This window comes from Cajanus cajan, chromosome 11 (genome assembly GCF_000230855.2).
Source record: "Cajanus cajan strain Asha chromosome 11, NIPB_CcT2T_4, whole genome shotgun sequence".
NCBI classification, from domain to species: Eukaryota; Viridiplantae; Streptophyta; class Magnoliopsida; order Fabales; family Fabaceae; genus Cajanus; species Cajanus cajan.
In genome coordinates, this window is record NC_138527.1 from 22,719,992 (window position 1) to 22,734,972 (window position 14,981).

General features: G+C 42.4%; 2 protein-coding genes across 2 annotated transcripts; both read left to right on the plus strand.

Annotated features, from left to right (window-relative positions):
• Positions 1-552: 552 nt before the first annotated feature.
• On the plus strand, positions 553-3,314 carry LOC109814900 (uncharacterized). Its single transcript, XM_083067398.1, has 3 exons — positions 553-813; positions 871-1,371; positions 1,683-3,314. The coding sequence occupies exons 1-3, from the start codon at positions 553-555 to the stop codon at positions 3,312-3,314; spliced, it is 2,394 nt and encodes a 797-aa protein (XP_082923524.1).
• A 9,150-nt stretch (positions 3,315-12,464) lies between these two features.
• LOC109814899 (uncharacterized) lies at positions 12,465-14,147 on the plus strand. Its single transcript, XM_020379415.2, has one exon. It carries the CDS (start codon positions 12,465-12,467, stop codon positions 14,145-14,147), a length of 1,683 nt encoding a protein of 560 aa, XP_020235004.2.
• The last annotated feature ends 834 nt before the right edge of the window (positions 14,148-14,981 follow it).

Below are 14,981 nucleotides of genomic sequence, written 5' to 3' on the forward strand. Positions count from 1 at the left end.
ATCCCAACTGTTTCTTATATCTGTTTTTCTTCGAATCAAATTACTTTGTGGTTTCTTGAACTTGAAAAATCATCTATATCAAATTCGAATATGTGTAATTATTCCAATTTCAAATTCATAAGCATCAATTAATATAATAGAAATCTTAGCTTATCTCACAAGTCCCTGAGGTTCGACAACCTTTTATTCATACTACAGAGACTTGGGTGCGCTTGCCTAAAAAAACCAACAAGTTTCTTGGCGCCGTTGCTGGGTACTTATGTCAAGATAGTTGTAATTTCTATTGTTCTAGTTGTAGCTTGTTGTATATATTGTTTTGTTTTCATTGTGTTAAATATATTCTTTACCTGTTGTTCTAACTTTTCTGTTTAAGCCAGTCTTTGTATGCGAGGTAAAATTCCTGCTGAGCAATTGCTATTTGATCCAGAGATTGAGAAAATAGCTAGGAAAAATAATAGTAGAAGAAGGCGACAAAGGAAGCTTGAACAGGAGAGACAGGAATAGGAAGGTACTTCCACCTCTGTTTCAGCTCAACACTCTATTCCTGAACCAATGGCTGAAGAAAGACCGGGTGGTAATGGACCTCATCATCAGCCAAGGAGACTCTTAGGAGAATACAATCATCAATTGGGTCCTAGGCACTTCTCCAGTATAGCCAAACCAACCAAGGGGGTGGAGATGAAACCAACATTACTATCTCTTATTACTGCCAATCAATTTGCAGGGATGAACCATGAAGATCCCTACACACATTTATCTACTTTTTATGAGCTTATTGGCACTATGGGTGTGCCTGGAGAAGATGAAGAAGCGGTCTATTTGAGATTATTTCCTTTCTCTTTGACAGGTAAGGCTAAGACATGACTGCAGGCCCATCCAAATCAGAGCTTAACCAGATGGGAGGATGTAGAAAGGAAGTTCTTGGCAAGATTCTTTCCTCCTTCCAGATATATAAGTGCTAAATCAGCAATTGCAACATTCTCTCAAGGTGTTGATGAACCTTTGTGTGAAGCTTGGGAGAGATATAAGTCTTTGTTGAGGAAATGCCCAAATCATGGGTTTGATGATGTGGCACAACTCAACATGTTCTGTAATGGGTTAAGACCACAGACAAAGATGCTATTGGATGCTTCTGCAGGTGGTTCTATGATGATGAAGGATTCTGAGGAAGCAATCACCATTATTGATGCTTTGGCAGCCAGTGATTACCAAGCTCACCATGATAGGAGCCAGCCCACAAAAAGGGGAATTCTGGAACTGGATACTCAAAATGCAATTTTAGCTCAGAATAAACTCCTTTCTCAGCAGATGGAAGAGTTAAAGAAGCAAATGTCCAAACTTCAAGTAGGATCATCTTCACGCCCTCAACAGGTGATGAGATGCGATTTTTGTGCAGGTGTCATCCAAATGGACATTGCACCATTTCTGAATCAGAACAGGAGGAAGAAGTTAATTACATGAACAATCCAGGAAGGCAAAGGAATTTCTCTGGTAATTATAATCAGAATCAAGGCTGGAGGAATAATCAGAATCAGTATTCTGGGTGGAAGTAAGAGGTAGGGCCTTCACAAAGGCAACCTCCACAGAAACCATATCAAAATCAGTCTTCTTATCAGCCAGACAGGTTGTAAAAAATGGAGGATGCTCTCACACAATTTATCCAGGTTTCCACAACTAACTAGAAAAATACTGAAGCTTTTATCAGAAATCTGGAAGTTCAAATAGGGCAGCAAGACAAGCAATTGGCAGATCAACAAAGCAAAAATTTTTCTGCCAATACACAAGTCAATCCTAAAGAGCATTGTCAATCAATTACAACCAGGAGAGGTACGGTGATAGGAAAGGGGATTGGCGATAATTTGAGAGAAAATGATAATGGAGGAAATGAAGAAAAGAGTGGAGTTGAGTTAGAAAGTGAGAAAGAGGTGGAGTTGAATAAAGAGGCAGAAAAAAATGAAAAAAATAAAAAAGAGATAGAGAAAAATGAGAACAAAGATGGAGATGTGAAGGAGGAGAGTAAGAAGAAAGGGAAAGAAGTTGTTAGGCCTCTTCCTGTGAAGAATCTACCTTACCCACATGCTCCGTCAAAGAAAGACAAGGAACGCCTGTTTGCAAGGTTCCTTGATATAATCAAGAGGTTACAGATCTACATACCCTTTGTAGAGGCCTTGGAACAGATGCCATCTTACGCAAGGTTTATGAAAGAGCTTCTGACAAAGAAAAGGAAATTGAGTGAGGATGGAATAGTGGAGCTGGAGGCAGGTTGCAGTGCTATAATTCAGAAGTCACTTCCACAAAAGTCTAGAGACCCAGGGAGTTTTACTTTGCCAGTCACTATTGGCAATGTTTCTGTGGGGAAGGCATTGTTGGACTTAGGAGCCAGTATCAATCTGATGCCTTTGTCTATGTTACAGAGGATAGGTGAGGTGGAGGTGAGACCTATCAGGATGACTCTGCAGCTGGCTAATAGATCCATAAAGTATCCTCATGGTGTTGTTGAAGACCTCTTGGTGAAAGTTGATAAGTTTTGGTTCCCAGTTGATTTTGTTGTCATGGATATGGAGGAGGATTCTGAAGTTCCTCTTATTTTGGGACGACCATTCATGAAGACAGCCAAGGTCATCATTGATGTTGATGATGGCAAACTCAAGGTTCGAGTTCAGGATGATGAAGTGAACTTTAATGTATTTGAAGCCATGAAACATTCAAGTGATAAGGCATGTTGCTTCAGAGTGGATGTGATTGATGAGTTGTGTATGGAAGCTCAAAAGACATTCTCAGTAGCTACACCATTGGAGAAAGCATTGATGAGTGCAGTCAGTGAAATCAATAATGAGGAAGAAAAAGAAATTCAGAAGTGTTTGGAGGAGTTGGACAAAGCAAAGGAGATTTCCCCTAATTCTACAAGTGTACAAGAGTTAAACAAGGAGGAAAAGTCTCAACCTCAAAAGTTAGAGTTGAAGCAATTGCCAAGCCATCTCAAATATGTGTTTTTAGAAGCAAGTGGTGGTAAACCAGTTATAATCAGCAGTTCCTTATCTGTGGAGGAGGAAAAGAAGTTAGTTGAGGTTCTGAAGGCGAATGAAGGAGCTACTGGATGGACCCTGTCTGATCTCAAAGGTATTAGCCCCTCATATTGTATGCACAGGATCTTGATGGAACAGGATTATAGGCCTGTAGCACAACCTCAAAGGTGCCTCAATCCAACAATGAAGGAGGTGGTCAGAAAAGAGGTGATTAAGCTACTTGAAGCTGGCATGATTTACCCTATCTCCGACAGTGCATGGGTTAGTCCTGTTCAGGCGGTTCCTTAAAAGGGGGGTATGACAGTGGTGATGAATGACAAGAATGAATTAATTCCTACAAGGACAGTCACTGGTTGGCGGATGTGTATTGCTTATCGGAAGCTGAACCAGGCCACAAGGAAGGATCACTTTCCATTACCCTTCATGGATCAGATGTTAGAGAGGTTGGCGGGTCAAGCCTACTACTGCTTCTTGGATGGTTATTCCGGTTATAATCAGATAGCAGTGGACCCGAAGGACCAGGAAAAGACAGCATTTACATGTCCTTTTGGTGTTTTTGCATATAGGAAAATGCCATTTGGATTATGTAACGCACCAGCCACATTTCAAAGGTGCATTTTAGCCATATTCTCTGATCTTGTTGAGAAATGTATAGAGATTTTCATGCATGATTTTTCTGTGTTTGGAGCATCATTTGATACATGTCTGGAGAATCTCAACATTGTACTAAGGCGGTGTGTTGAAACAAATCTGGTTCTTAATTGGGAGAAATGCCACTTTATGGTGATTGAAGGAATAGTGCTTGGCCACAAGATGATGGAATCATACTTGAGAATGCAAGAGGTGACACACTCAAAGATCTAAGAGGAGTTGGCTAAACATGAAGGTTTGGGCCAGTCAGGACCCAATGGGCCAGATGGGCTTAAACTTTTCATGGGCCATACTTTTGTTATAGCTATTTTCATATGTTTTGTATACATCATGTTAGTATAGGTATCATATATTTTGGTCTTGTATTTTGGACCACATAGAGTATCATTTTAGGTTTTAGGCTTGTTGGGCCTAGTTTTGGGCTTCATGGGCCTTAGGGATTTTGGTACCCAATATTGGGCTCATTTTCATTCTTGTAAATTTTCCTTTCCATTGTAATTGTTGGACCATTATAATTAGGCCATTAGATTAGGATTAAAGGAGGATTACTAGTTTAGTTAAATTAGGGTAAACTAGGTTTAATTTAGCATGCATTTAAGTTGCATTTTGAGTCACATGGATCATGCCACCTTGGTTGAACATGTGAGACTCAAATTCAACCCTAAATGCACACTAAATCAAAACCAAATGCACCAAGCACTCATGGGACCGGTCATACACATGTGTGACAAGATTTGAATTTGAATTCAAATCTTGGCGCCAACATGGTGACCACTCATGTGGCGCCAAGTGTATTCATATTTTCGGATGCATATATGTTCCCTCCTTCACCTATTGTACTCACTTTGAATATTGAATGAAATTTGAGAGCCTTTAGTGCCGAGTTTCTCCTTTCAAAGTCACCAAGATTTCACCTCAAAACCTTAGGAAGTTCACCTTCTTTCTTCTCTTTGAAGTGAGTTCTCCATTGATCCTTGAGCTTGGATGCTTCCATCCAAGGCTTAAGCCTATTCCAATCCATGATTCATCCACCATCAAGTGCTTGAAGTTATGGATTCCATCTCCTTGAAGAAGATCCGTGCATAAGGAGAGCTAAGGAGAAGTCATCTTCCACTCCTCCTAACCTTCTCCATCACAAGATTTCTGGGAAAGGTATTGAGGTGGATCCAGCTAAAGTGGAGGTCATTTCTAAGCTTCCTCCACCAACAAATGTGAAAGGGGTCAGAAGCTTTCTTGGACATGCTGGATTCTATAGGCGGTTCATTCAAGATTTTTCAAAGCTCGCTAAACCGCTTAGCAATCTCCTTGTGAAGGATGTTAAGTTTAAATTTGATGATAATTGCTTGTCTGCTTTTTCACTCTTAAAACAAAAATTGTGTTCAGCACCCATAATCACTAGCCCTGATTGGAACTTTGATTTTGAGCTAATGTGTGATGCTAGTGACTATGCAGTAGGTGCTGTTCTAGGTCAAAGGAAAAACAAGATTTTTCATGTCATACACTATGCGAGTAAAGTTTTGAATGAGACTCAAATGAATTATGCAACCACAGAAAAAGAACTACTTGCAATAGTATATGCACTTGAAAATTTTCGTTCTTATTTGATTGGGTCAAAAATTACTGTGTTCACTGACCATGCAGCTATCAAATATTTGCTAACTAAATCTGATTCCAAGCCAAGGTTGATAAGATGGATTCTGTTGCTACAGGAATTTGATTTAGAAATAAAAGACAAGAAAGGTTGTGAAAACCACATTGCAGATCATCTGTCAAGGCTAGAAAATGAAGAGGTGACCATACTTGAGAGTGCAATCCATGAAGAATTTCCAGATGAAAAATTGTTCTCTGTGCAAGAAAGGCCTTGGTTTGTTGATATGGAAAATTTTAAAGCAGTCGGGGTTATTCCAGAAGATTTAAATTGGCAGCAGAGAAAGAAATTCTTCAAGGATTCCACTTACTATGTATGGGATGATCCTTATTTATTTAAGATTGGTGCTGATGGTTTGTTAAGAAGGTGTGTTTCAGGTGCAGAGATCAGGGATATTTTGTGGCACTGCCACAACTCACCTTATGGAGGTCACTACAATGGAGATTGCACAGCAGCAAAGATTCTCCAGTCCGGATTCTACTGGCCTACTCTCTTTAAGGATTCTCATGAACACTGCAAAAATTGTGATAAGTGTCAGAGAACCAGAGGAATTTCCAAAAGACATGAGCTGCCTTTACAAAACATTCTTGAAGTAGAAGTTTTTGACTGTTGGGGAATTGACTTTGTAGGACCACTTCCATCTTCTTATTTTAATGAGTACATTCTGGTTGCTGTGGACTATGTTTCTAAATGGGTGGAAGCTATGGCAACTCAGAAGGCTGATGCACGAACGGTGATCAAGTTTATCAAGAAGAACATCTTTACCAGATTTGGAATGCCAAGGGTGCTCATTAGCGATGGTGGTTCTCATTTTTGCAACACACAGCTGAAAAAGGTGTTAGAACACTATGGTGTGAGACACAAGGTAGCTACACCTTACCATCCTCAAACAAATGGCCAGGCAGAGGTGTCTAATAGGGAGTTGAAGAGAATTCTAGAAAAGACTGTAGCCAGCTCAAGGAAAGATTGGGCTTTGAAATTGGATGATACACTTTGGGCTTACAGGACAGCATACAAGACTCCAATTGGACTCTCTCCGTTTCAACTTGTATATGGGAAAGCCTGTCATCTCCCAGTTGAGTTGGAGCATAAGGCTTATTGGGCTTTGAAAGCATTAAATTTTGATTTGAAGGCCACAGGTGAAAAAAGGAAGCTTCAGCTACATGAGCTTGAAGAAATGCGATTACAGGCCTATGAATCTTCCCGGATCTATAAGAGCAAGGTCAAGTCTTACCATGACAGGAAGATTGTCCAGAGAAATTTCCAACCAGGCCAGCAGGTGTTGTTGTTCAATTCCAGGTTGAGATTATTCCCTGGAAAGCTCAAGTCCAAATGGTCAGGCCCCTTTGTGATCAAATCAGTTAAGCCATATGGGGCAGTGGAGTTGGAAGAGCCAAATTCTGGGAGATCTTAGAAGGTGAATGGTCAAAGAGTCGAGCCATACTTGGGTGGTGAGGTTGAGAAACTCACCACTGTTGCTCATCTCAATGATCCATGACTTAAAGGAATGTCAAGCTAATGACAATAAAGAAGCGCTTTCTGGGAGGCAACCCAGCCAACATGTTTTGAAATTGGTTTTGGTCATTTAGTATTTGCATGTTTAATTTCAGTTTTGTTGTTGTTTTAGAGAGTGAGTTTAGGACTCAATATGTAGGATAACTTGTTTATATGCTTGCTTGATATTTTTGCATTCTCCTTTTATGTTCAATGTGTGCTTGTTGCATATGAGTGTAGAAGAACTCTAGGAATTTTGAGTTAAACTTAGTCATATGTGGAATAAAAGAATTTCTGCTCCAGGACCCAATGGCTTAGCCCCTCATATCAGTTAGCAAAACAGAGAAGTCTCTGGAGGTAAGGCGCTCAGCGCCTCTGAATGGCCCAGCGCCTCAAATGAAAAATTTCAAAGAGGGGTCTCTGGAAGCGAGGCGCTCAGCGCTTCTGAGTGGCTGAGCGCCTGGGAGGACAAAAAGTTTTTTGGAACTCTCTGGATCCTAAGCTCTTAGCGCTTTTTAATGACTCAGCGCCTTGTGAGAGCATTGCTCTCTGGAGCTAAATGGCTCAGCGCATCTGGGGCGCTCAACGCCTGGACTTAGTAAGCTCTCTAGAGCTAAAGCGCTCAGCGCTTCTCAAGCGCTGAGCGGATGAATCTCGGGTTTGGGTCCATGTATAACTTAAAGCCCATTTTCTCAGAAGTTGAAAGACCAATTCTTTTTAATTCAACTACTCATTTCGTTTCATATTCAGAAAACATTGAGACTAAACTTCATTTCCCACTACTCTCAATCACGTTACACATTGCTTCCTTGTTCTCCTTCGTGCATACAACATAAATCCATATTCCAGGTATGTCTCTATTCACTCCTTCTTGTGTATCAGTCCATAGCTTTGATGGGTAACTACTTTCTTATCTTCTCCACTCTGGTTAGGGTTCAATCTTTGTTCTGCTCTCAAATTTTTGTCATCTTAGTGGGTAATTTGCAATCATACATGTTTAGGGTTTGAATTTCTGTATTAGGGTTCATGGGTTACGTGTTAGGGTTTTTGACTTTCTGCATTACATGATTAGGGTTTGAATCTTTAATGTCATACCATTTTAAGCCTAAACTGTTTTTCGTGAAAGGGTTTCATGGAGTGTGAGGTTTCAAGCTCAAAAGTAACAGTTTTTAAATTCTGAGCCAAAGCGCTCAGCGCTTCCAAGGCGCTGAGCGGATTAGGGGCAGAGACCCACATTGTACCCTGTTGAATAATTTAATTTAACACATGTGTTTGCTCCTTGTTTGTTGAATGTATTGCAGACGGGGAAATCCATATCCACTCATGAGGTTCCAGCTAGCAAGAAACGGAAGGGGGCCGCTTCCTCAAATCCCCCTCCGCATGATTCTGACAATGATGAACCCACTCCTCCATCTGTGGCTCCATTCCGTTTGGACAGACAGAGATCTATGAGTAAATCAAAGCAACAACGGTATACAGAACTGGAGTCTCGACAGATAATTGCTGAAAGGAAGGTGGAGTTGGAAGCAGGAGAGTATGTGGACTTTCAAGGAGAGATGATTAGAAGGAAATGGAATAAATTGGCCACTCCGGAGAAAAAATATAATGAAGACATCATTAAGGAGTTTTATGCCAATGCTTACCCGCTCCAGAGGACTGATAAGACCAGAAACAGCTGGGTCAGAGGAGCTATGGTCAGCTACTCCAGGGATGCCATTAATGAGTATTTGGGTAATCCTTACAGTCTGGGAGATGATGGTCTAGATGAATACGGCTGCATAAAGAAGGCCTAGGCATTCAATGCTGATAAGATGGCCAAGCTTTTATGTCTACCAGGATGCATTTACATAGTAGGGGTGACGGGGAACCCGGTTTCTTTTCTTAGGAAGAATCTGACCACCATTGCACGCATTTGGCAGAACTTCCTGTACTGTAATGTGTATTGCCTTACACACATCTCTGATTTAAACATGCCCCGGGAAACTCTCCTTTACTCCGTTTTGCAAAAGGATGGTGTGGACATAGCTTCCATCATCTCAGATGAAATACACAAGACTGTCCTATCCATTCCTTCTCTGACAGGTGTTTCTAAACCCCTGGGATTTCCAGGTTTGATTACAGGGTTGTGTCTATTCAGTGGCTCTCGTCTTCCGGTTAATCTAAACAAATCTCTCCGGCCTCCCATTAATGCTGCCTACATTAAGATCCACTGCAAGAGTGAACAACAAGGTGAGGCTTCACAGCCTAGACCTCAGAGGCCAGGGCATGGATCTTCTTTCTCTTCCCAGGTAGTAGCTGGACAGGAATTCATGGTTGCTCATTTTCACCATATTGAGCAACAAAATCTAGCAAATCATCTAGCGCTGATGTCTCTCAACACGAGCATGTACCATGCCCATCAACAACAGTTTCATGGAGGCCCTTTGTTCCAATGGCCATCCCTAGAGACCTTCCAACAACAATTCTATTGGCCTGGGGACAATCCACACTTTGAGGGAGGAGAGGAAGAGCAGCAGGAGCAAGAAGGTGGAGATGAAGATGAAGAAGGCGAGGAGGTGCAAAGAGAAGGTGTTGAAGAAGGAGACGAGGACGATGAGGAGGACACATGAGGGTTCTTTAGCAGTTTATTTTGTTATTTTACAGTATCTTTAGCAGTTTGTTTCATTTATTTTCAGTACTTTAAGTTGCAGTTTATTTTGGGTACATTAGTTGCTTGGACTTTAATTTCTTGATTTGGTTTAATGACTCTTCACTGGGTAAAGAGTTTTTGGACGACAATATCATTAATGTATATAAAAAAAAACAAAAAAAAGGAAAAACAAACACAAAATTCTTTTTGGGAACTTAACTGACAATTTTTTTTTGGAAGGAACAATTTCATGATTCAAGTTTTCAATGAACTGTGTTTTCTAATCTGGGAATTTACATTGTTGCACAAGTGGTTGTACATTTTTGACTTTAATTATGTGCTTCAAGTTTGTTCAAGTGAAGTTGGAACGAGTATGAAGTTGTTGATGTCTAGGGCACTTAACCAAACCGTGTGAGTGAGTGGGCCAAACAGTTAAAATTCAATCTTTGAGAGTCATCATTGATTCATGCGGTCAGTTTTGTTTGAGTCTCTTATGAGTTACAGTTAAGCTATGCATGAAATTTACTAAGGCAGTTATTTTATTTAGCCAGTAGCCAAAAAGCCAACCCATGAAGTACATTGTCTCTTTAACAGCTAAATCTAACCCTAAACAGAACCCCTAAGCTTACAAAGAAAAACCATGATTGTCCTTGAGCCTTGTTGGTAAGAGACATTCTCATGAAACAAGTGGGTTTGAACCAAGTTGGGGGTAGCTTGTATGAAGAGATCATGTGGTGGGAGCTGAATTGTACAGGCAAAGTGTGTTTCCTGTGTATTTCTATTACAGTAAAAACAAAAAACAAAAAAACAAAACAAAAACAAAAACAAGAACAAAAACAAAAATTCTATTTAGAGTTAATTTTAAATCAAGTTTCCTTGTTACCATTTCATCAATTTGTGTAATCTGAAAGAGAAGGAACCAGTAAATTCAATCAAAAGAGGGAGGAGACTTAAAGAGTCAAGAGAATTCAAGCTAGTGCAAGAATTTGGTATTAACCCATATGAGTGAGAATGTCTCTTGTCAAACAGGCCTTCAGATTCCCAAAGAAACACCAAATTTCTGATAGCCAGGCCACATTACAACCCTCTTAAGTCCTTAGTGATCCATGCTTAGTTTTAACAACAGACTTGTGGGAGACGGGTAACAAATCAGACTTAGCGTGTTTTGGTGCATGAAATGAGAGAAACACTCACCCTTCACAACATATCATTGAGAGATACACTTTGGTGAGGAAAATTTTGGTGCCTCGGATTGAAAACAATGGAAGATAAGTGGATGTTCCCTTGAGTATGCTTGATGTTCATAATTTTTGTTATTATGTGGGCACCATTTGTAGTAACATGTACTCACTGGATTTTGCAAACATGTCCTCATTGGAATCTTTGAAATCATGTGAAATCATGTAAATGTATTAACATATTTTTTGGGTGAAACTTTTAGTATTCACTGGATAGATAAGTTAGTTATATTATACTCTCAATTAAGACCTTTTGTTTGAGGACAAACAAATTTCTAAGTTGGGGGTAGCTTGATAAGTGTTTAATTAGTTTGATTAAATACTCACTTGAGACACTTATCTAGCACAAATTGTGTACATATTGATATTATTTTGATCTATATATGCTTAGAATCAAAGAGGTACTTTTGATTAATGTTAGTACAGGGAATAGGAAGCCTTTGATCCAATTTGGTGCTTATTTTGTAGGTTTTGAAACCTGGAGAAGAATGGCTCAGCCATTCTAAAGCGCTCAGCGGAATCAGGCCAGAGCTTCCCAAACTGAAGGCGCTCAGCCACTTCAAAGCGCCTAGCAGATTGGCCCCTGGAAGAGAAGGAGTGCTCTCTGCCTCCAAGGCGCTCAGCCACTCCCATCCGCTCAGCGGATTTGACCCAAGAAAAAGGGGGGGTGCTTTCTGCCTCTAAAGCGCTCAGCGGATCTGAGGCACTCATCCCTTTTGAATGCTTAGCAGTGAAAGATCTCCAAGGCGCTCAGCGGATCCAAGGGGCTCAGCCCTTTGGGTTACTTCATGGTGAAGGAGTCTTGAAACCGCTCAGCCGTTTCAAGGCGTTGAGTGGATTTGTATCTCTCCTGTTCACTCTATTTTAATTTTATCACATATATAAGGGCAGAAGAGAGAGAAAAAATCAACATCAAGCTGTACGAAGCAAGAGAACAGAGAGAGGAGAAAAACAGAATACTCTAGAGCTCGTGGGAACACGAATCTTCAAAGGATCTTCTTCTTCTTCTACCTCTCAACTTGTAATTTGGTGATTTCTTGTAATATGGAGAGCTAATCTCTAGGGTTGGGATAGATGTAATCGTCAAACTCCTATGTATTCCTCTTTGATTCATATATATATCATCCATTACTTTATGTCAGTGATTTTGTTCCTGTTCTTAATGCTTTGATAAACTGATCATTTATCTCTGATTTTGCGTTTAGAATTTGGTTGGAAAACGTTTTCTAAATCTAGACTTGGAACGAATCACCTATTAGTTTTGAGAGCCAGGGATGGTCTTGAAACTAGTAGTTGCAATAAGTTCTGATTCTTAATGCGGGGTATTTAACCGAATGAAGTGAGGAATCATTCATTGAGTTAAATATCTTAGACATTCTTAAGCCAAGGGATTGGGTTTGAATAAATTTAGAGAACTCAATGGCAATGAGTAATGAAATCTTTAGAAAGAATCAATAGGAGTGCATAGGAGGGAGATTGATGAAATCGAATCCCAACTGTTTCTTATATCTGTTTTTCTTCGAATCAAATTACTTTGTGGTTTCTTGAACTTTAAAAATCATCTATATCAAATTCGAATATGTGTAATTATTCCAGTTTCAAATTCATAAGCATCAATTAGTATAATAGAAATCTTAGCTTATCTCACAAGTCCCTGAGGTTCGACAACCTTTTATTCATACTACAGAGACTTGGGTGCGCTTGCCTAAAAAAACCAACAAGTTTCTTGGCCTAGGGCACCGACTCCCCAACCTGCCACACATCGATCTCACGCACCGATGAACAGGTCGACACATGAAGTCAGCAATGCTCCTGCCCAGGTCACTGGAAATCGGGCGAGCTCTCGTCGCCATCCTTTTGTGGACAGCATCATGGAAACGCCTCTCCCTTTCGGTTGGAAGCCTCTCCACATCGACCGCTACAACGGCACGACGGATCCGGACGAGCACATCGACCTGTACACTACGCAGGTAAATCTTTACACTAATGATGATGCTATTTTGTGTAGGGTCTTTCCGACCTCGCTCAAGGGGGCCGCACTCAATTGGTACACCCAATTACCGGCTGAGTCGATTGACAACTTCAATACTCTGGTAAGGCAATTCATGGATCAATATGCCACGAGTCGGCCTCACCATGTCACGTCGGCCGCCTTGGACAGTCTCAAGCAGGGTGACGATAAGTCGCTAAGGACATTCATGGAGCGCTTCGCCAGCATCTCGGTCAAGATTCAGAATCTGAATCCTGAAGTCGCCCTACACGCCATGCTCATCGCGCTCAAGCCCGGACCTTTGATAGACAGCCTGTGTCATGAAGCTCCCCGTGACATGGACGAGCTCCGTGCCCGAGCTGCCGGGTACATCCAGATGGAAGAGCACTCAGCTTTTTGTGGCCAGGTTCGCGGCAAGTCACAGGCAAAGCCAGACCATGCTCACAAGGACAAGACGAAGGTCAAAAATGATAGTCAGTTCAAGAAGTCTGCTAGGGTAAACAAAGGGGGGAGATACGACTTCTACACCCCCCTGAGTGCGCCCCGAGTGCACATCCTGGAGGAAGCCAGCAACAGTAACCTGCTAACTCTACGACCACCTGGGCACAGTCCCAATAACACGGACAGGACAAAGCACTGCCGATACCACAGAAACCACGGTCACACCACCGAGGAATGTCGTACACTCCGAGATCGTATAGAGGAGCTCGTCCAAGCAGGACACCTCGGGCAATACATACAACGACAGCAAGGTCACCGTGGAGGCTACAACGGACAAGGACGAGGGCGAGGTTGCGGCGTAGGCACCCGGATAGACCAACCCTCTAGATCCCAGCAAAACACTGGTGGCGCAATGCAGGCCGAGGTAAGCCAGGAAATAGGGTTGGCCCCCTTACGGGGTGTCATCAACACAATTGCAGGTGGTTTCGCAGGGGGAGGCTCTAGCAACTCGGCGCGATCGACATTTGTGCAGCATCAACAATGTCCACTCCACCACCTCGGCCTCGCACCAAAGCACACCACCGATGACGACTACACCGGCGTCTGCCCCAACCAGGATGATCCAATGGTCATCGTCCTGGAGGTCGCTAATTGGGAGGTGCACAAGACGTTGATTGACCAAGGGAGCTCGATTGACATCCTATACTGGCTGACGTTCCTCAGGTTAGACATCCCTCACTCCCTTATCCAACCTCATACAGAACCTCTAGTCAGTTTTGCAGGAGAGCGTGTTCACACTCAAGGGCACGTGAACCTGCTGACAACCTTCGGAGCCTCTCCTGACTCAAGGTGGATCATGATCCGATACCTCCTCGTAAAAGCCAACACGTCTTACAATATCATCATTAGAAGATCGACGTTGAACCAACTCGGGGCAGTGGTGTCTACCCCGCACCTCACCAAGAAATTCCCAGGGAGTGATGGCAAGATTATTTCCGTCAGAGCAAACCAGAAAATAGCTCAGCAGTAATATGCCAATAGTTTGAAGGTCTCATCATCCGAGGAGCGCGGCAAAAGTGACCCTCCTACCGTGGCTCATATCGCCCACGTGGACATCACCGACTTAGATCTGAGGTCGGACTCCGAAGAGGAACGGTCGACCCCCATCGACGAGCTCGATGACTTCCAAATCGGAAAGCTTCCTGGGCAGTGCACAAAAATCAACAAGCAACTGAACCCGAAATTACGGCAACAGCTCGAAGCCAAAATCGCCAAGAACACTGACCTCTTCGCATGGTCTAGCACCGACATGCCAGGTATAGATGCTAACTTCATCTGTCACAGGCTGGCAATTCACAAGGAGGCGAAACCAGTGGCCTAGAGGAAGAGGAAGGTCGGTGGCGAGAGGCGAGAGGCCATCATCACCGAGACGAAAAAGCTGCTGAACGCGGGTTTCATCCACGAGGTCAGATACACCACGTGGCTGGAAAAAGTGGTACTGATGAAGAAGAGCTCGGGGAAGTGGCGCATGTGCGTCGACTATACCGACTTGAACAAAGCATGCCCCAAGGACTCGTACCCCTTGCCGAGCATCGACAGGCTGGTTGATGGAGCATCCGGACACGCCCTCCTCAGCTTCCTTGATGCTTACTCCAGGTACAACCAGATCATGATGTACCCACCAGACGAGGTGCATACGTCGTTCATCACAAACCACGCCAACTTTTGTTACCGAGTGATGCCATTCTGTCTCAAAAATGCAGGGGCCACCTACCAGTGACTGATGGACAAAGTTTTCCACCAACAGATTGGGCGGAACATGGAAGTTTATGTCGACGACATGGTGGTCAAAACCACTTCGGCT

What these genes read in the sequence shown, in the direction of transcription:
- LOC109814900 (XM_083067398.1), top strand. Translation starts at nt 553, where the DNA reads ATGGCTGAAGAAAGACCGGGTGGTAATGGACCTCATCATCAGCCAAGG. An exon ending in CTGGAGAAGATGAAGAAGCG is followed by an intron (nt 814 to 870) that starts GTCTATTTGAGA and finishes ACATGACTGCAG; the next exon opens with GCCCATCCAAATCAGAGCTT. An exon ending in CATCTTCACGCCCTCAACAG is followed by an intron (nt 1,372 to 1,682) that starts GTGATGAGATGC and finishes ACAACTAACTAG; the next exon opens with AAAAATACTGAAGCTTTTAT.
- LOC109814899 (XM_020379415.2), top strand. Translation starts at nt 12,465, where the DNA reads ATGAACAGGTCGACACATGAAGTCAGCAATGCTCCTGCCCAGGTCACT.